We start from the raw sequence: 22,539 nt of genomic DNA on the forward strand, positions 1-22,539 counted from the left end.
ACAATGAAATTGCTACACTAGGGTAGCAGCTTCATTCATCACAACTTGTAATTTTATCCTTTCTCCATTAAAAAACCCTTAATGGGATCATCATCTAGTAAAACATTCCTGAAGAGACCATCTACATTAAAGGAGTGTTAGGCTTAATCAGAGGGTCTAAAGCAAACAACACTTATTACATTAATACAAAAAAAAAAAAGTCACAAATAAGCAGCCCCTATCTACACAAAAATAAGTCTATAGTAGTCAGAGTTAAGGTTGTAGACACCAAATCAAATGCATTATTGACGGGCATTAAAGAGGACTTAAAAATGCAAGTTTTTTCTGTTCAATTTAATACCATACATAACTCTCCTCTCTACCTTGGCATTTTTAGTATACCATCTCCATTGTGAATTTAGTTTTGATTTAAAATTCAGCTCTCTAAACTTAATTTAAAAATACCTGGTTGTATCCAGTGTGTATTTGGGTTTACAATGATCACATGATGTATACTAAGAACGAGAACTCAAGCGGATACTGTACTCCAGATTCAGTTTACTACTTAGGGCTGGTCTACACTGGGGGGGTGGGGGAAATCGATCTAAGATACGCAACTTCAGCTACGCGAATAGCATAGCTGAAGTCGAAATATCTTAGATCGAATTACCTGGGGTCCACACTGCGCGGGATCGACAGCCGCGGCTCCCCCGTCGACTGTGCTACCACCGCTCGCTCTGGTGGAGTTCCGGAGTTGACGGTGAGCACGTTCGGGGATCGATATATTGAGTCTTAACGAGACGCGATATATCGATCCCGGATAAATCAATTGCTACCCGCTGATACGGCGGGTAGTGAAGACGTACCCTTACTGACTGCATGGCTTTAGTAAATGAATTCTTGAATACAAACGCTACTAATATCCAAAAAACACATTTGAAGTAACGGGAACATGCATAGTTAAAAAAGCCATATCACACTACTTGTATCACCCATAGCAATTCACAGGTGATTGTACAAGTAAAAATAAATCCCAAGAGATGCTTCTGTCACCTTTTTTACCTGCCTCTCCTATATTGATAGTATTTCACATACAAAAAAAGTCAAGGAACATTAAGGTTGCTAAGTTGAGCATTCAGATGTTTGGAAATGTAAGAATTAAGGTTGCCTGGGCAACTTTATTGACAACCATATGGCTCATCAGCAGGGTTTAGCCTTTATGTGTACTGAGAGAGGAGATGCACACTTTGCTAGTGGGTTTCACAAATAATGGCTGACAGCAGAGGAATGGTGAGACTCAGAAAACGTGGGTTCCAGTCCACACTCTGGGAGCATGCTCTAGTGGGCTACTTGTTCCGTTCTGTTTTAACATTTAAGGACACGATTATGTCTATATTTATAGTAGACACCTATCCCATATAGAATTGGCAATACTGCACGTTGCCTATGACTAGATAGCACAAGGGGATACATTCTCTGACTGCCTCTATGTTCACATATACCCAGCATACACTGGCACATGCACGACGGTGCACAGATAATGTTTCTTCAATTTCAAACAAGACTGAAGGCCACTTCAGACTACTTGGCCCATATGATAGAAATGTTAACAGCTGTAACCACTCTTGGACTTCTGCAGCACCAAGTTTTACACAAGAGTCAACCTGTGTATAGGGAAGTCTAAGTGCTCTCCACCCTAATCAGTATTATTAACAAACTAAGATCTAAAAATTAGTTCCTTTGCTTACAGCTTACATTAGTTCCTTTGCTTACATTAAAATGTACCTTATAAACAAATGATAGTCTAAGTTATTACCACAGGTGGCATGCTGAAGAGCATGGAATGCATGTGGAAGTGTTAAAACCATACCAGATACTGTTGATCAGGGTCATCTGAATGTAGAAGATGAATAAATCTTCCCACAAGGCTCTGCTCATCAGCAAAGTCCTCAGGGTCAGGGTCTTCGGCAGGCTGATCTGGTTGGTCCTGTATCAGTGTTGATACCAGATTCATAATTGCATCAACCTGTAAGGAAGGCAACAAAACATATCTAATCAGGCTTAAAGTGGTATCAAACATGTAATAAACCACAAACCCAAGCCAAGCCCATTCATTAGATCCTACCAGCACAAACAAGAGTTACTGATCAGGAACACACAAACTCTTTACATTACTATTTTAAAAAGCAATTCACAGCACCCAAAGCACACTGGGAAAAGAGACTTCATTATTATTTTAAAGATTCTTTAGTTTATCCTGTTCTGAAGGGTGACCCTCATAATACAACAGCACCCACTCTGCATGAACAGTAGATTTCATCTCTTCAAGTGTGTGTAAGGTACTTTTTTTAAAAACTTGTTTAAATACCTTAGATTAAAACAAAAAAATCAATGGTACATTTGCTTTTAGCTAGAGACTTTACATAGTCCCTGCCGCACTTAACTTACACTCATTAATTAGCCAGTTTCCTCTGATCACATCTTGGAGGTTTAGGCTAGGTCTACACTACCCGCCTGAATCGGCGGGTAGAAATCGACCTCTCGGGGATCGAATTATCGCGTCTCGTCGGGACGCGACAATCGATCCCCGAATCGACGCTCTTACTCCACCAGCGGAGGTGGGAGTAAGCGCCGTCGACGGGAAGCCGCGGAGGTCGATTTTGCCACCGTCCTTACAGCGGGGTAAGTCGGCTGCGATACGTCGAATTCAGCTACGCTATTCGCGTAGCTGAATTTGCGTACCTTAAATCGACCCCCCCCCCCCCCGTAGTGAAGACCTGCCCTGGGGCACAGTGGACCAGGGAGATGAGTGAAAACGACCTAGATAATTTTGGAGGGGGAGTGTAACTCTACCAAGTATGGTAAAGAAAATCATGTGCGAATTATACTGTGGTTAGACTGTGGTTTTGAGACACACACACCCTCACCACCCACATGAAGTCAATTAGTGTTGGTTTCCAAGACTTCACACAGACAGAAAAAACACTGAAGTTTGCGATAGTTAATATTTAGCTGTATCTTTTCATACCTGTTCTTGGGAGACAATTACTGTATTATAATCCAGTACATTGCTAAGTACGTAACAACTCATACTCTTTCTGGACTCATAGTCAAAGTACTCAAAGAGCGGATGGAAGTGCTTTAGTTTCAGAACTGTCAGGATATTGTTGTAGGTATCAACCGGGATCTTTAAAAGTCGTGTTAGCTCTTTTGAAACAGCACTGCTTGTTGCAATACTAGAATATAAGTAGACAGTAAAAAAAATTAGAAATCTCATATGTTTACTGATATTTAAAAATAATAGTGAAAGCTAAAGGCGGAAATAAGAGTTTCACAACAATATACACCTCTACCCAGATATAACGCTGTCCTCGGGAGCCAAAAAAAAACCTCTTGCCACGTTATAGGTGAAACCGCGTTATATCGAACTTGCTTTGATCCGCCGGAGTGCGCAGCCCCGCCCCCCCGGAGCACTGCTTTACCGCGTTATATCCGCATTTGTGTTATATCGGGTCGTGTTATATCGGGGTAGAGGTGTAGTTTCACTGTTCAACATACGTGTTCAACCACTTGCCTGTAGTGGGATAGAAAAATCCCTCTACACAGGCAATCTTTGATGGCAATTAAAGTGGAAGTTAAGGCACAAATCCTGCCTCCAGCATACATCCCAAGTAGCAGGGCTACACACTAGGAGTTTACCTCCCAGACCAGAGTGGTAGTGCACTACAGCTACCATTCCAACTGGAGGACCAGAACAGCCGCGCCTATGCCATCCCACCTCTCCTTCCCCTTTATGAGGCGGAATGGCCGGTACACATAATTAGATCACTCTGAAACTGTACAAAGGGAGGCCCCAAGGTAGTGAGCTCAGCTGCATACAGGTCACGTGAACCTGTGTAGAGATTCTCCAAACCCTGCCCCCACCTCACAGAGTGGAATAGATTCCACTGTAGCAAGATCCTCTGTGCCTGAATGTGAGGAGCAGGGTTTGCCCATAAATTGCCTATTTACTGGCAGGAGAGAAGGGACCTCAGAAGTAGTATCTATTAGATACCTGAACACCATGAACTGAGCTAACCTAGTAGAAGCATCCTGTTCAATTTAGTACGAGTCATAGTAAAAGGGAATACAAGAATGCAAGTCTGTGTAATTTTTAGAGATTAAGAAATGGGTTGACATTACTTTAATACTATACAGTGTGAAGTGTTTCCTCAACTCTTCCTAGAGTTGCATTTGTTGATTTTTCTTCAGAAACCAAAAGGAAACCTTGAAGCTCATACCATAGCTCTTTCAGGAATAATCTAGTATTCCTACAATATAACTTGAATGCTGTCCACCCCCAAGGGATGTCTTATAAAAGATCTGTGTACCTAGGACAAAGGTTAGCACCAATAAACAACCTAATTTATTCAGGGTCTCTTCACTATTTGGTCTTCATCAGTAATTTCAGGATATGTCTACGCTGCATTTAGACACCGGTGGCTGGCCCGTACCAGCTGACTCGGGCTAAGGGGCTGTTGAATTGCGATGTAATCGTTCTGGCTCGGGCTGAAACCCAGGCTCTGAGACCCCACACGGTGGAAGGATCCCAGAGCCCAAGCTCCAGCCCAAGCCGTAACACCTACACTGCAATTCAACAGCCCTTAGTCTAAGCCCCACGAGCTAAAGTCAGCTGGCACAAGCTAGCCACCGGTGTCTAACCACAGTGTAGACATACCCTTAGAGACCAAATCATTATCACCTTTGAAGACTGATATCATTAACCCTTTGAACACTGCATTTTACAGTCTAGCAAACAAATGAATACTTAAGATAACATGTCAATCTCCTCTTTTTTTGGCTGACAGCAGGGGTTTGGAGGGTGTTATTAAAAAAAAGCCAAACTAAATACAGTTGCTCCCAGAGCAAGTACAGAAAAATTTCATGTGTCACAAGAAAATTAGTGTTCACTTACTGCTCCAGATTAAGTTTATTAAAAATTTCCACAGTTGTCTCCAACACTTTATCAACGTAGTCAACACGATCTGGATAGCATTTCATAGCTAGGTTAATAAGCGATACTTGCAATGACACCACGTCCTCTGAAGGCATATCTTGTCTAGACTGAAATTTGAGACAACATAAGTTAAATTTGAGAGAAATGTCTAGTTTTTTGTTAAAGACCAGATTTGTATCTTGTATTCAGAACACACCTGTATAACAGTGGCCACCTGCTGTGAAAAGATGTCAAAAAGCTTAATATCTGCTGGGATCCCTGGTCCATCTTCACGGTGAGCAAATAAAGCTAACCTGTGAACAGAGAAAGGAAAAAAGCTCATTCAGGTTAGATTCTTCTTACTTTAGGGAGACAAAGCATTAAATACACACAAAGAAAAGAGGAATCAAGTCATGTACATAGACCCAATGTATTACTACCTACTGGACATGAGTAGGAAGTTCGTGGGAGAGGTCAGAAGGCATAGCCGTCTTCATAAAAGTAAACCACTAGAATAACCTGGGAAATACTAGCCCCAAGAAAAGAGATTGAGAATGAATGGTGACAAATAACAGGGAGCAAGGAAAAAATAAAATAAAATAAAGGAGGAGAACGGGAGGCCTCAGTATGTTTTTGAATTCATGTTCCTAAACATGGGGCATACATCCTGCACCTCTGCAGCAGAGGACAGTCAGACAATGGTCATATTCTGATGCACCCACAACTATTTCATGTTATTTGCTGACAAAACATTATTTACTTAATCTCTGTACTGGTCTCAAGAGAAAGGTGTATTGGAGATAAATATTGACAGCTGTCTGTACACATGAAAAAAAAAAATCAGATCAGCAAGTCCAGGACTTTCACTGCTTGTGCAGGGCAAAACATGAAGCAAGATTATGGTTGGAAGCATTGATGATCAATTTCTTTCCATGTTATGGAGAGAATGCACGTCTGCTGAGAATGCAAGCAAGACAAGAGGGGATGTTTATCTGTTCTGTATGTCATGTAATTAGCTAGAATTATGCCCAGTAGTTACAATTGTAAGAGAAACCATTCATGCTCACAGCACTGTTTCAATATTTAAAGTTACAAGGGAAACAGGATGTGTTGGGGGGGCGGAAACATTTCAAAGGAACAGGAAGCCAGTAATGTTTGCTCTGCTGCGTGACAACAATACAGAGACTTTGCCAAACTCCAAGCAATACCACTTAATTACTTTCTAACCACTGTGCCATAGGTGTTCTTCCACTGCCTCACTAAAAGGAGTCGAGAGGGGAGGAGGGAGAACACCCTCACTGAATATGCAGGGAATCAGCTTTAAACCAGTTACTCATCTGCAATACTTGGGACATCTGGAACAGGATTTCAATCAAAGTTTGCTTAGACTTATTACAGAAGAGGCAGGTGAGAAAGGTCAGTCTGCCATGCTCTGTTTCCCAACCACGGGAGAGAGAAGGGCCTCAATGATTTAGTTTAGAGGCTGCAAGGCTCCATGAGCCAGAATCAACCTAGGGTGACCAGATCACCCAAATCAAATATCGGGACGCGGGGGCAGGGAAGGGTGACGCGGGGCAGGGCAAAAAAACCCAAAAAAACAAAAAAAAAAACCCACCCTTCCTCCACAAGCGCTGGAGGGAGGCCCGGGAGACGCAGGGGAAGCGCGGGGCCAGGGTGAGTGAGAGTCCGGCCTGGCCCCGAGCAAGCAGGACTCAGTCGGGCGGTAGGGAGAGTAGGGGGGCGGCCCGCAGGGCCAGGCGGCGGCTGTTCTCCCCCCTGGGCAGCGGGACTCGGGAGCAGCCGCTGCTGCAGCTCCCACTGCCGCGGGGGGAGGAAGCGGCCGATGGCCAAGCTCGACGGCTGCGGCTCTGGCGCCCCCAAGCCCGGGCCTGCTGCGGGGACCCAGCAGCGCGGACGCTGCGCCCAGCCCAGCCCCTGGCCAGTCGCGTCTGGGCTGCTGCCCAGCTGGTGCAATCCTGCGGCGGCCCCGGAGTGGGGGCAGCAGGCCCCAGCCCCCCCCGTCCCGCTCGGGTCCCGCAGGGGAACGAACGGGGCTGGGCTGCCGATGCCTCCGCCCCGGGGCCGCCGTGGGATAGTACCAGCTGGGCAGCAGCTCACAGGCGACTGGCCAGGGGCTAGACGCAGCGTGCGCGCTGTTGGGTCCCTGCAGCAGGCCCGGGCGCCATGCCGCAGCCGCAGAGCTTGGCCATCGGCCGCTTCCTCCCCCCGCGGCAGTGGGAGCTGCAGCAGCGGCTGCTCCCGAGTCCCGCTGCCCGGGGGGGGTGGTGGGGGGAAACAGCCGCCGCCTGGCCCCGCGGGCCGCCCCCCTACTCTCCCTACCGCCCGACTGAGTCCTGCCTGCGCTCGGGGCCAGGCCGGACTCTCACTCACCCCGGCCCCGCGCTCCCCCTGCGTCTCCGGGGCCTCCCTCCAGCGCTTGTGGAGGGAGGAGGAATGGTGAGCCTGGGGAAGAGGCAGGGATTCGGGGAGGGAGCCAATCGGGGGAGGAGGGGGGCGGAGTCGGGGCGGGGGGAGGCGCAAGCACTTCTGGGCTCCGGAGCATTTCCTTGTTTGTCCAGTGTCCCGACCGCACATCGGTCGGGAAGCGGGACAAACAAGGAAATATCGGGACAGTCCCGATAAAATCGGGACGTCTGGTCACCCTAGATCAACCCATCCTCACACTTCGCACAGCTGCAGTTGCATGTTTGCAGAGGAGCAGGCAGCTCCCTGAAAGCCAAAACACCTTCCTTTCCTGCTTCTGCCGTGGCCCCAAGGCAGCTGGCCATGACAGTAGAACATATGTCAAGCACTGCAGAATCAGAGTAGAAAAACAGTATCCTGGCCAGCAGCAAAACAGAAAGAATTTCTGCACACTGTGGACAGAAATAGTCATAAGTCAAGGACCCCAACGCTACAAACCAACTTGACCATTTCTGGGAAGACTCCCTGAACAGAGGGTTCTGATAAGTGTGGTGGGTTAGATCTTCAAGAGGTTTTCCTCCCCACAAGCCAATCCGGCTACCTCCTATTAAGCTTCTTGTAATAAAAGGTAACAGCCCAACCATGGATACGACATCCACCTATGAAACCAAGCTGCATGCCTATCCCCACACACAGCTAAGCCATATTTGATTCGGACATGAGGCTACATGCCATAGATGTTACTATGGTCTCCATACTAGACTGAGGATGTAATATTTCATGAATATGTTGGGTGGTTATAAAATTATTTTGCTCGGCTGGAATCCAAGATGCATAACCTAAATATCAAATTTTACTCAACACAAATGAAGCCATAAGTAATCTCAGTCATCTCTGCTGTTCACTTTGGAAGCTTAGCCCTTTTAGTACTTAGGTGTTTCTCTGTTAATAATGTAATAAGGTAAAATGTGTACATCTGTTTATATTGGAAAAACCAAATAAGAATAGGATCTTTGTTTTGACATGGCTGCACAGAGATAGCGATTTGACTCTCCAACTGCACTTCCCATTCTCATTCTCACACACACACACACACACACACACACACACACACAAAAAAGAGACAGAGTACCAATTTTCACCCCATAAGGCAGAGGTCCCCAAACTGTGGGATATGCCCCCCTAGAGGGCACAGAGGAACATTTGGGGGGGGGGCACGCGATTGGGGCAGAGGGCGGGGAGGGAGCACCACCCAGCTCCACTCCTGGCCCCGGCCCCATCCCCAGCTGTGGCCCCAGCCTTGGCCCCCTTACTCCTGTCTGCATCACCCCTCCTGGAGCTGCAGCCCCACTCCTGGCTGGGGGAGGGAGGGCAGACAGGAGATGGGGGGTCACTAGGTTAAAAGTTTGGGGGGCACTGCTATAAGGGCAGAAATGTAGGCCAAAACATTGTCTTTGGTTTATTCAAGTATTTATAGTTTAAATAAAATTAACTGTTGCAATTTAAAAAATTTTAAACAGATACCAAGAGGTAAAAAAAGCTTTTTTGGGAACAGGAGTAAAAGCGCTGCTGGTAACCTGTGAAATTAAGAGCAAAACACTTTTACCTCCTCAAACTAATTCCTCCTCACAACATTCAAGACATGCAAAATGCTGCATATTTTGTAAATACAAATAAATGCTTGGATCTCACAGACGCTCAAACAAGAGATTGCATAATAGATAGTTTCTGATATGCAGCCACCTCTGATGTGGCTGCTGCTTTGTTTCATGACTCCACATCAGAGCTCTTAATTATTGTGACTAAGTTCATTCATTCATTTCCTGGAGATGGCCAGAAAAATCCATCAACCAGAATTCACAAGTCACCAATTCTCCTGGATAGAAAATGCAAAGTTCAAAAAGAGCAGACACAATTAGTTCTTTAAATACTATATCTACGATGAAGGAAATTAATATGAAAGCAACATAAGGTAAGCACATGCTTATCTAGTAACATGAAATCATTCAAGACCAGCTATTCATGGATTTTAATTAAAACTGAAATTTGGAAGATACAGAAACAATGCAGTTAAATCAAACAGTAGGGGAAATCAAAGAAACAAAAAACTAGTAGATCCTCAGCTGTTTGTGCTCAAGCTACTTAGTCAATATTTATTCCAGCTAAATCCTTCCTCATACTCACCTGTCAATTAAAGCGATGATAATGTTTTTCACATTCACATTTTGGTGTAATTCCGCACAGGCTCGGAGAAAAGGGTTAAGGGTCTGGAGATGAAATTCGTCTGGGAAAACCTAAAATTCAAATCAAGAATTACCAAGCTTCATAACAATATTCACCTTTACTCACTCATCTCTCTGGAGAAGTAACATGATAAAATTGCTACTAATGTAAAGAAAATAGCTGCAGGATAACTGCACTTCACACTATGCAAGAGAAGTCTTGGTGTCACTTCAGGGCAACAGGCAAAATACAAAGCAGAAGTGGACTGGGCATGAAATGAAGCAGATGAGGACTGCATAGTCGCACAACACACAAGCAAAGCTGTTACCATCAATCATTTGTAATGCAGACACGCCTGCCTTGAAGAACTTACAAACTTCCGTAACGGAAAACGCAGGGAAGAGGAAATGGGATACACTAGCTGCAGCTTTGAGAGTCACGCCTCCAGCTTTCCCCACAAGCTGCAGAGTCAGTCGTCAAAGCATTGTGCTAGTACCAGGAGACAGAGGGCAACATATGGGAACTGGGCTCAAGCCAGTACATGATACTCCCAGAACCCCAAACAAAAACTGTTCCATCACCTATGAGAAAGGAGTGACAGCAGCTATGGTCCTATTAAGAATAAGAAGGGACTGGGATGAGGAAAATTAAGTGGCCTAATGCTCAAGAAGCAACATGCAGATTTACCCAGTGGACCAAGACGAACATTTTGACAGCTATTACAAAAAGTATATAAAAAAGTACTTCTTCCCAGCGTCAATTATATGAGCCAATAAACAAAAACCTAAGGAAATTCAGTAGTCAGTTTAAAAAAAAAAAAAAAAAAATTACTAAACACAGGTCGACTGCTTAGCCCCCCAGCCCTCCACCTCTCATAAAAAACCAGACCCACCACACTACAATACACCACAAACTTTAAGTCATTTATTTTAAACATTGCCACCCCAACCATCAAACGAAGCTACTTTTGCTCCTTTCTGCAGCTTACCTGAATAATACATTCCATGAGATACTCCTGAGCTAGAGCATCCCGGCAGTTTACTACTTGCTCCAATATTCCAGGCAAAACAATCTGTAAAGGAAGGAAGAAAGATGCTGCAATATTTTTTTCCTGATTGAGGAAGTCAATCTATACAAATCCTGAATCAGATTTTTAAAGTCTCATAAATTTTCAGTCTGCCAACTGATGTACAAACTTTGGCATTTTACAGCAATAGTCAGATTCTCTCTCACTAGGTATCAACATATAAATCAACGGCTGTACACGGACACTAAAATAGTAATGAGAAGAATTTAATGTCCATTCTTACTGAAAACATAAAAATGAAAATTTTCAAATAGAGGCACATGCACATGCTTACTCTCTCTCACTCACCGTGCAGATTACGAACGGGTATGTCCATTTATATAAATCTCTCCCACTTTAATTAAATGTAATTGTCTTCAGTGGCATTTGCCATGGCTTACAAAGTATTTCTCATCTATTACTTTAGACTGTCCAGATAGCTCAGGGGACATTCCAGATTTTTAGATCATCTGGATTCACTAGTATTGACACTTTTTTGGGGGGGGGTCTATTATTTTGAACAGGAATGTAGTCAATTTCTTGAATGCTTTGAAAGGTATCATTTCGTCCATCTTTTTGGCTCCTTTCCCTGTACACATGCATTGCATGTATGCATATAAAGGGAACTAGTATTTCTCAGTACACAGACTGGGGGACTGGGAGGCAGGACCTCAAAGTTCAATGGCCAGTTCTGTCACCAACTGTGTAATCTTGTGCATATCACTTTGTCTGGTTGCACTTCTTATTAACCTATCTGTAGGTGGACTTACCTACCTCCTGGAGCATTATGAGATTTCATTAATGTTCTGAGAGCTTCAAATAAACAAACAGTGCTACAAAAACACCAAATATATTGACTTTTGTGACACTAGTAACTTTCATAGACAATGGAACTCTCGATTCATGTTTTGTTCATCTGGTAAATATGGATACAGTTAAGTGTTAGATGAAAAATCTCACCTGTTTATATCTCTCCACATTAACGCCTTCCAACTGACTAAGGCGAACCAAGTTTGTTCCCACTAGGATTCTCAGTTCCTGCCTTTCCCGCTCCCTCTTTTCTCTATCTCGGCTGTGTCCTTGATGTTGCATTCGCACCCAGAGTTTGTTCATCTCAGCAAAGTTCAGCAACACAAAATCCATGGAATCACTGATGTCGCCAGTGGTTTCTTCACTGAAATCAGGTCAGTGGTTAAAAATAAGAAGGGTATGGCTTCTATCATAGAAGAGGAGCGTGTGTGTGTACGCATTTTGTTTTTGTTTTTAAACAAAAGATGCATGTTCCACCGTCCCCTTGAAAGGGGAAAGAACTTTCCACCATGAACTTTAAGTGAGATCAAGAGGAATTTTAGTTTTAGGAGAATGTGACAAAAGAGAAATCTACAACCAATCAAATACAGATACAATAGCCACAATCTACATTAGCATTTGAACCATGTTGGAAAAAACTGGGGTGAACAGGGTCAGTACCAGATAGCATAAAAAATAAATCTATAGCACACTTTGTCCACATCCACAATGGCCAGAAAACATTTTGCATACCAGAGACGTATTTAAAACATTAAATGTTCTCTACTGTAGAGAGATTATAGTCTATGTCTTGAAGACTAGAGCTCATTTTATCTTAAATCCTACTTTCCACAGTAAGAGAAAAACACAAAAAGCTTACATACCAACCTTAAAGCCAATAAATGAGTTGTTACTGACCAAGTTCTACCAATATTTTTGAGTGCATGGGGAAAGGAGGAAAATGAGGATATGTTGTTTTGACCAGCGAGGCCATTTTAAAGCTTTATTTAAGTTTGGGTTTTTTGCCCAAGCATACAAAGCATCTCTTAAGGTCACCTGCCAGGAATTAATTCATCAGGTCTTCACTAGAGACTGGACTTGCATTGTCTATCCAAAGAACAATTACAAAAAACAAATTCTATTTAAAATATGCACCTATCTGAAGCCTTACAAGATCATAGAGAATAAACACTATTCATGTATTCCTCATTTAAGGATGAAGCCACTCTGTGCTTGCATCACACTTCTCTTACTCTGTCTGTTCGCCTTCGTCTGGTAAGATATTCCTGGTACACTGAAGAAGGTAGTTTCGAAGAAACAAGCCTCTTAGAGGATGCTGGACACCGCGGCACATTTCCACCAAATCTTTCAGGATATCTTTTCTGGACTGAGGAAAGGATTTGACATAGACAACACCTACTGTTATCAGCAGATAGCTAGAAAAGAAAACAGAGTTGAAGAAATTCTGATTAAAATGGTGGATTAAGTATTATTGGAAAAAAATTGTCTTGATACATGAATACAATACAGTAACATGGTCAGAGGCAGGTCTACCCCTCTCTTCTCAAAAGATACTTAGAAAGGATAAGAAAGAATTAAATGAAGTGATGCGTGGGGCACAGATTTTGGAGTGGGTGGGCAAAGAAAGAAGTTTTTTATCTAAGTTTGGGTAACAACAAATACTTGGCCCTATTACAGCGCTTTATATATTCAAAGCATTGTACAGACATTAACTAATCAGTGCCCACAATGCACACCACTTTTGGCTGGTGGGCAAGAATTATTATTTCCACTTACAGAAGGGGAAACTTAAGGCATGTCTACACTTACCAGTGGATCAGCACTGCCTCAATCAATACAGCGAGTGTCGATTTAGCGAGTCTGGTGAACACACGCTAAATCGATGGGAGAGCACTCTCCCATCGATTTATGTACTCCACCTCCCGAGAAGCGTAAGGGAAGTCGACGGGAGATGCTCTCCCGTCGACACAGCGCAGTGTATACACCGCAGTAAGTGGATGTAACTACGCCGACTTCAGTTACGTTATTCACGTAACTGAAGTTGTGCAAGTTAGATCAATTTACTGCGGTAGTGTAGACCAGCCCTAAGAGATGATGTGAGTGGCCCAAGGCCACAGAGTGAGCCAGTTGCATAGCAGGATTGGAATTCAGGTTCTTGTGACTCCCCAGCCCTGTACTCATTCCTCCAAGCATCACTGCCCTTCAATGTTCTATTTAACACCCAGAAGAGGATGTGAGGATTTACAGTCATAAAAACTTAATAATTATAGGACCATGGTCTTAGAAGGGAATTGAGATTGCAAGCCTACAAGCATCTCCTCTTAGGCAAACTTCTGTATTTGCAGAGTATCCCTGAAGACTCTACATGGGCACAGGGGTCCACTCACACAGAGCTGCTTGCAGGATCGGAAGCTAAATCAACAAGAGGATAAAGAATGCTATGTATTTAGGGCAATTAATGAAGTTAAGACTTTGCAGTAGTCTCAAGTGTACTGTATCTGAGTTCAGTTATTGTATCGTTGTATAAGTTGAATTTTTGTTTCATCTTCTTTAGTGAACCTTACTAAGAGAAGCACATGACTAAGAATCAGAAGTCACTTCCTTTTCTAAGGATCAAAAAAGGGAAGAGGAATTCTTAAACTGAAGCGCCTCCATTCCCATGCAATAGTCACTTTTTAAAATTAGCTTTTCAATACTAAGTTTACTGTGGACTGATTTAAGAGCTTTTATTAAAAAGATACTACTAAAATGAAGTTGTAGAGACATGTCACAGATCTGTTTTTTCTAAAATGTAATAATCTACAGGAATATTTAATATATATTTAAAAGAGTGTTTTTTCTATTCCCTATGCCAATAACTGAACATAAGCAATAGGGGGGGGGGGAAAAGAGACCTCCCACTTATCTTTACACATATAGGGCTAGATCCTCAGCTGTGTGCAATCACTTTACACCAGCTAAGATCTGGCACTTATGTCAATTAGGCTTACTAAGATCAGTACAAGATATTTGGAGAAGCAGTTAAATAAAAATGTACGTTTCTAACAGCTGATTTATAATAACAATTAGAGTCAGTGAAATTTTTTTTTTTTTTTTTTTTAAACTTTATTTCACTAATTGCTAATAAAAAGGTACTTGACTGGGAGAATCCAACTACTAGTTACAAAACCTGCATTTGGGGCCTAAATAGCTCAAAACAGGAATCAGGAGGCTCCTGTGTTACCAGATATAGAGATTTTCTTTTGAGTACTTTGAAATCCTGCTCTGAAGCAGGAGACGAACACAAAATCCAAGGCAAGAATTTCCCCCGAGCAAGACGTTTTAGAAAAACAGTATTCATTAGTTAAGAAAGTTTCTTCGGTGCTCATTTACTTACAGTCTCGGGATAATATTTCCAGCATACTGTACTAGTTCATAAAGATCCGCCACTTTCCTTCCCTTGGCAAATTCATCTGTCAGATATACCTCCAAATAGTGTAGCTCATCAGAAATAGCCATATCTTTTCTCTTATGGTTAAGGATTAAACATTAATATTACTACAACAGATATGCATACCCATTTGCTCAACAGTACCAAGAGGAAGATACTGCCCAAGGAGTTTACAATCTGAACCAAACAGACAGACAAACAGTAAGAGTCAGGCACAGGGAGCTGAAACGATTTCTCACAGGGCATCACTGCTGAAAGATTGAATTTACAAGTTGAAATATTTGAAGGAGAAAGGTGTTCAGCATGCACAGGAGTGAGAAAGTATTGGGGGCAAGGATACTGCAGTAGAAGGTGGAAGCAAAGGCACATCGGACTAGGCAAAATGAAGAGTGGGGGGGAAGGTCATGGCTTTCACAGAGGGGTATCCCCATCCTTAGCAGCATGTATATATTAAAAAAAATATAATTATACACACACACACACACACACACTCTTACTGCCTTAATTTTTTTAGAGTGGGAAAGTAAACACCTCATTTCTCTGCATGTCAACAACATATTTGCTACATGAAAAGTTATTAGATGTTCCCTCAATTGATATATCACATAAAGAGAAGTAAATGTACTAGTCTCCCAGCTTTTAGAAAGAAAAAGCTAAAGCACACAGGGGCCAAAAAAGGCAGCTAACGCCTGCAGCATGTTCTTTTGGGGTAGGTAGGTAGTTGTACTGACTCTAAAGAGACTCCCTAGTTTTCTCGGCAAAATCTAGGTGCTCCATAGTTCTAACTCCTTGCTCAGCGCACACTGTAATTTTTAATAATGCCATACAGAATCTTCTAAGAGGGCAGGCCCACAGAGTTCTGAAGTGATTATGGACTACTTTATACTATACAACAAGAATGAACAATCTCTTTCACAGTGTGTTCCCTTCTTCAGCTTATCTGGATAAAGAACAGTTCTAGCAGACAAAGAAAACTGAATAAAGCAATGTTAGGGGAAAAATTGATTTTACAAGAGATGAGACCAAAGGGATATCATGTTACTACTAGGCACACAACTACACAGATTGCAGTGCACAGTACCTCAAATATTCTCCCATCAACCATTCAAAAGATACAGAGTTCATAATAGCTCTTTGGAGATAGCATAGAAGTCCGCAGCTCACCAAGCATGTTGGAGGCATGTTTCAGAGCATCCATAAGCTTGTTTTTGTCCTAAACAGTGAGTGTAAGAACAAACATTAGCAGTGTTCACTTGTCATTCCCCAGCCTAGACAACTGCAGTTTGATTTGTGTAGTGAGTTAGTTTTCTAACACGTTAAAAACAGCATGGAAAACTAAATGGGTAAAAATGCAAAACCAACCCCAAAAAAACAAAACTGAGAAACTATCTACCTCAAATCCAATTATTTTAAGTAACTTGGTCACCATCTAGACCGAGAACTAGTGAGTGTTTAACAAGAAAATGATTTAAGTTTTGTTCTTAGTGTCTCTTGATATGGGGATATAGTATACCTGTGGGCTAGTACATGAAACACTGGAGAAACAGCTGGTTATTTACACTAGTGGGGCAACCCTCGCCCCTCTTCTCCCCAACAAACATAATCCCACCCTAGAGACCAAAGCAAGACATCTTTACAACTCTAAAGTTCTAGACCCAAGTCTGCTTTCCAGCTCAGTCTAGTGATGAAGCACAGCACTATACCCTAACAGATAAAGATACAGGGTAACTCACATTATTAGTGGAAAACTCTGCAGAATTTGGATAAGATTCCCCTGTCCCTCTCCATAAAACGCTATTTTTAATGTGGGGGGAAAGTGGTGTTTTATTAGATTGTTGAGAACAAGAGGCATATTCAGAGAGTTCCATATAATTAGCTGGACCATGAACCTGCACACTTTTGTACGAATATAAAACAGGTTACTGGATGGGTGAGGATTAAGTCTTATGTCTACAGAGTTTATGAGCATGGGACTTCAAAATGTCTTTAAATAGTGGGACAAGTTCTCCTTTCAGTAACACGGATGGAAAGTATAGTTGTGATTTCTCTGCAGGTTGTTTTGGAGATGCCAACACATCATCAAGATATGAACAGAGGAAATTCTGTTGGTGCTATTGTTTCATTCTCGCTGGCTGCAAGTACATGACTGTAGTTGGCCAAGAACCACTATAAGCTTCCATAGACTCAAAGCTTCTCAAACTCATTTTAAATTCAGCTTTAAGTTTTATTCATTCTTTTGGAGATAAAGCCAAATTCCTCACATATGCTGGGCTTCCTACTGTTTATGCTCCTCATCTTCCCTCCAATTGTCTCTTCAAGTTTCAGCCAGCAGAGGTAAAGAGATGAAGGGAGATCTCAGTGCAATGCATCACAGTACAATCCATCTAAGGCTATGTCTACACTACCCCCCCGGATTAACGCACCGGGGATCGATGCACTAGGGTCAATTTAGCAGGTCTAGTGAAGACACGCCAAACCGACCGCAGACCGCTCTCCCGTCGACCCCAGTACTCTACCCCAAACGAGCAGAGTACGGTATGTCGATGGGAGAATGTCTCCCATCAACCCAGCATAGTGCGGACCCCGCAGTAAGTCAACCTAAGCTACGTTGACTCCAGCTACATTATTCACGTAGCTGGAGTTGCGTAGCTTAGGTTGACTTACCACAGTAGCGTAGACATAGCCTAACTAACGCCACAACTGCAGCCCTCGGAAGGTCCCCAGTGTACGCTATAGGAATAGTTCTCCCGCACAGCAGCATACAGAGCACTGCCCTGCTGAAAATACATTCAGCAAAATTCTGCAGCTTGACAGAAGGGAAGAGACATAGAAAAGCACTGTGGAGAAATACGCACTTAACATACTGAAAGTAAGGGACAAGCAGGATGTGTTCTTACCATGTTATGGACTACTTAGTTTTACATAAAAGGAAAGGGCTACACTAAAACCTTTGTGAAGATTTAATCTAAAGAGCTTTCAGGCTTGTAGGCACTTGCAGATTTCCACTTGAGAAGACTTATTCCCTCACTTGCTGCATGGAATAGCAGGTACTCGGACACTTTTACATTTTGCTGAGGGAAACTAAGTCAGTAAAACTTCTGGCCTATGAAATGAGAAAAATATTCCTTCCATTTCAGCAAGCAGTGGCACTAAAAGTAGTGCTCCAGTTTCACCCTGTGCTGGAAGTGTCATATCTATTTCTTCAAAGTGTGCTGGGTTCACCCCGAACAACAGAGTCAGTCAATGCTTGTGTACTCAAAACAGACTGTAAAGTTCACCATGCTTCCAACTAAAGCCAATGAATCGAACTGCAGCTCATGGGGGGAGGAGAGAAAGAGTTCCTTCCAGCTTCAAGAAATTACATTCCACTACTTAAAAAACAAAAAAAACAAAAAAAACCACACACATGCATTTCTTACCAAGCATCGCTTCATCTGGAAAGACTGGACTTTTACAGCCTGAATGGCTTCATCCAGGAGCTTTTCCTGCTCATCTTGAGGAGACTGCTGTGTTGTTGGCTAAGGAAAGAAAGAGACAAGGAAAAAAAATTGACTCAAGTGTAACTATTTATGGTTTGTTCTTCTCAAAGTTGGATTCCTACCATTTTGGCCATGAGATGTCCGCTGGGCTTCTACAAGCCTAATCCCAGTTCTACAATTCAGAGTTATTTATCATTGTCCTTCACCTAGGGTATGCCTACGCTTCTGAGACTACGCAGGCACAGATATGTCGGTATAGCCCAATGAGCTCGATCTGGAACAGGTGCAGAGAAGGGCTAATAGGAATGGAAAACCTACCTTGTGAGAGTAGACCCAAAGGGTGTGGCTTGTTTAGCCTAACCATAAGAAGTCTGAGGAGAGATAGGATTGCGCTCTATAAACACATCAGAGGGATAAATACCAGGGAGGGAAGAGGAGTTATTTAAGTAAAGCGCCTATCTGGAAACAAGAACAAATTAATATAAACTGGCCATGAACAAGTTTAGGCTTGAAATTAGACAAAGGTTTCTAACTACCAGAGGAGTGAAGTTCTTGAACAGCCTTCCAAAGGGAGTAGTGGAGGCAAAAAACCTAATGGCTTCAAGACTGAGCTTGGTAATTTTATGGAGGGGATGGTATGATGAGACTGCCTACAATGGCATGTAGCCAATCTGCAACTGCTAGCAGCAAATATTTCCAATGGCTGGTGATGGGACACAAGACGGGGAGTGCTCTGAGTTACTACGGAGAATTCTTTCCCAGGTGTTTGGCTGGAGGGTCTTGCCCACATGCTCAGGGTCTAACTGATTGCCATATTTGGGTCAGGAAGGAATTTTCCTCAGGTCAGATTGGCAAACACCCTGGGGCAGTTCACCGTTCCCATAGCATGGGGAACACAGGACTTGCAGGTTTAAACTAGTGTAAATGGTGGATTCTCTGTAACAAAGTCTTTAAATCATGATTTGAGGACTTCCATAACTAAGCCAGAGGTTGGGGGTCTATTACCCCGGGGGGGGGGGGGGGGGGAAGAGGAGGAATGTTAAGATTCTGTGGCCTGCAATGTGCAGGTCAGACTAAATGATCATGATGGTTCCTTGTGACCTTCAAGTCTATAAATCTATAAGCATAGATGGCAGCCTACTCCAACAAAAGAAGTTTTTCTTTTTATGTAGGAACACTACCTCCCCAAGCAAAGTTAGCTGTGTTGATGGAAGCATATATTCGTCAGTGGCGTGGTTTTTTCAACAGACATAACTATGCCAATACAGTGTAACTTACAGGCCTCAGAATGAACCCCTGGAAGTTTTACCTTCTTCACATGTCCACATATCTGAGAGGCAGTCATTACAGAGAGGAGACAGTAATAGAGAGCTCTATGGCTGAGTGACACCACCTCACCGCCAAGTCACCCTCCAAAAAGGAACATGTGGTTTTGGCTGCATTTGGCACACTCCAAATTGTAACACCCATTCTTTTCCAGCCATAGGCTTTTTTGCAGGTAGCAGACAGGTGATCTACTTTTGTGAGAGATGGGAAATAACCTCACATGAGTTTGTTTGCTTTTAAAAGAAAACTGGACAGCTCAAGTGGTACAAAAGATTTTTATCTTTGCCCCACCAGAAGATACTTCAGAATTATGTCATTACATGTAATACACGAATGAACATTTTCCCTGTCAGGAATTCAAGTTCCACACACACACACAGATGTGGTTTTCTCCATAACATGACGTTGCCTATGCAGCTAGGAACCTACAGGCAGTCCTATCCTGTTCTGTGATGATCACTTTTCCAAAACACCTTACAATACAACTTACCTAGAGAACAACTTCAAGTGACCTCCAGCTCTGCGTCTCTCCTCCATCCAGTGCAGGAGGGGGATTTTGCATCAAGGATGGTGAGTAGAATACAAGTTTCTATGGAGGGGCTTCCTTCAGAAGTGAAGCCACTCAGACAGATGTAGCTGCAGCCTCTCCCATGCGCCTCAATCAAGGTACAAGTTAGTAGTATTTCCAAAAGGAAAGAAGGGATCCCAAAATGTGTGTTGCCACATTAAAACAGGTGTTCAGCATAATCTTACAGCTATAGGAACATACTCTTATTCACCTCGTTCCAAGCTGGACTCACTTTTACAGAGGAAGAGCTTTAGATCATGTAAGGCCATTTTTGGAAGCAATACAGTAGAAAGGAGCACTATGGGCAGCCATAGTGAGAACATCCACCCACTTTGCTTCTCTACAGCAAAGCCACTGGATATGATGGAAACAAATCTAACGCTCACCCAGGCTCAGCAGGGACCTGCATGAAACATTTGGCCAGAATAAAGCATGGAGAGGCTATTGGCTGCACCACCACTGCCAGGCAGAGAACATTCAGAGGCAACAGAGTACGGCTGCTTCCCTCCCCGGAGCATTAAGAACAAAGTCCCATTCAAAACCATAACATTTATCTTTGTGCAGAATTAGAGGTTACTGGTAAACTTTGCTATCCACGTACCTGATGGCCCTAACCGGGGCAAATATTAGAGAAGCAGAACACTAACAGATCAGAAGTGCAGTACACATTTGCAGACAGTGAACATAAAATATGTCTTTCCTGTATTCTATGACTTCTGCTCCCCTGCTTCACAGCTTTTCACCTTGATGAATCCAGCAAGCTTCAGCTCTGAACAAATTTGGTTCCTTCTCATTGATTTAGATGTCAGACAGCCTTCAGAGCCCATCACTGTTTCAGCAGAGAACAAACGATCTTTTCACTGATACCAAGACTAATGGGATCATGACATATCCATGGAGATATTAGACGTCGCTGCATCAGTAGCATGCAGCTTGGATGATGGACTTAAATATTAGGTACAATATCATGAGCATATCCAGAGGAAGGAGACAGAGATACAAGTACTCCCTAACCCTACTCCAAATACAATCTCCTTTGTTATTTGCCAGGTTAACATCTCATTTATTGTATCACATTTTCTGCCCATATACTAAGCAGAAAAAGATTTTATTTTAGTCTTCTACAATGTTTTGAGGCTTTGTACATTAACACTGATCTTATATAAGTAGCTATAAATATTAGTATCAACTGCACCTTCACTTCTGAACTAGTAGAACAGATTTGCCACATTCCAAAATCCCTTTTATAGCAAGCATCTTTTTACAAAATATTTCTCCATTGCAGAATTATAGTAAGGAATGTAAGTCAGTTCAGAAACAGCAAGTTTGAAACTTAAGCAAAATATATTAAATTAAGGCTGCAATATCTGAAATGCAGCACAATGCATCAGTTTGCATTAAATTATTTAAATTTCTAACAAGTCATCCCCTACCCCATTTCCTATGAAGTGGACACAATCGTTTGCTTCAAGAAACTCCTTCCTATTTGAAAGCCTAGTCACTTCCTTATTATTATCCCTTTTTATAATAGAGGGCTACGCTTACTACAAAGCAAACAACACAAGGAAGGGGAGATGTTTACTGCAATTTAGGAATCATTTAATTCACAAGAGACTGAAGCAGAACCACAAGCTACTGTTTTTATCATGACTAATTATGAAAGTTACAAAAAACTGACTGCAGGTGTTTAAGTGTTATTTGGATAACTAGGGACTATATTTTTAGGGTAATGCCTCATGTACAGATAAGCCTTAATTATGATTAACTAATATTTCTACCCAAATTTTGTGCCCTACTAGACAGTCCAAAAAAAGGCATTGCTCCCACTAGTCCCAGGATGCATTCTGGTGCAACACATCTTCCCCTAGCTTGGTGCTGGCCAGCCCCTTGAACAAAGCAGCATGACACATACCTCTGGAACAGACTAACACAAGGCAATTTGTTTCAGGAATAAGATGTACATAATTGCAAGAACACATTCTATTTCCCCCCTCACTAACTAAAGTGTTTGGGTTTAAAAAACACATAATTTGGCTTTTCCTTTTTCATCTGAAAGGTGTGAAGTTAATTATGTACCAGCTGTAAAAATTCAGGGTTTAAGATAAATGTTGTTCATACACATAAGCCACAAAGTAGATAGTGCTAAAGCAATGTCTGCAGAGGGAGATGGTCACCTATCCAAACACAGAAGAATAACCGCAGTAAATTCAAATAATCACATTCAAAAGTAAATATTTGATGCCATTGCAACTTAATACT

At 42.5% G+C, this 22,539-nt stretch overlaps 1 protein-coding gene across 1 annotated transcript in view; it reads right to left on the reverse strand.

The window, feature by feature from the left end:
- VPS35 (VPS35 retromer complex component) overlaps positions 1-22,539 on the reverse strand; it is a 49,628-nt gene that overhangs the window by 13,807 nt on the left and 13,282 nt on the right. The window contains exons 2-12 of the mRNA XM_065416334.1: positions 18,327-18,425; positions 16,024-16,120; positions 14,854-14,977; positions 12,710-12,892; positions 11,628-11,841; positions 10,590-10,673; positions 9,563-9,672; positions 5,172-5,268; positions 4,934-5,082; positions 3,008-3,215; positions 1,850-2,005 (exon numbers count right to left, since the gene is read on the reverse strand). Coding sequence (XP_065272406.1) covers positions 1,850-2,005; positions 3,008-3,215; positions 4,934-5,082; positions 5,172-5,268; positions 9,563-9,672; positions 10,590-10,673; positions 11,628-11,841; positions 12,710-12,892; positions 14,854-14,977; positions 16,024-16,120; positions 18,327-18,425 — 1,521 coding nt within the window. The remainder of the gene's footprint in view (positions 1-1,849; positions 2,006-3,007; positions 3,216-4,933; positions 5,083-5,171; positions 5,269-9,562; positions 9,673-10,589; positions 10,674-11,627; positions 11,842-12,709; positions 12,893-14,853; positions 14,978-16,023; positions 16,121-18,326; positions 18,426-22,539) is intronic.

Source organism: Emys orbicularis, chromosome 14 (assembly GCF_028017835.1).
Source record: "Emys orbicularis isolate rEmyOrb1 chromosome 14, rEmyOrb1.hap1, whole genome shotgun sequence".
Classification (NCBI taxonomy): domain Eukaryota; kingdom Metazoa; phylum Chordata; order Testudines; family Emydidae; genus Emys; species Emys orbicularis.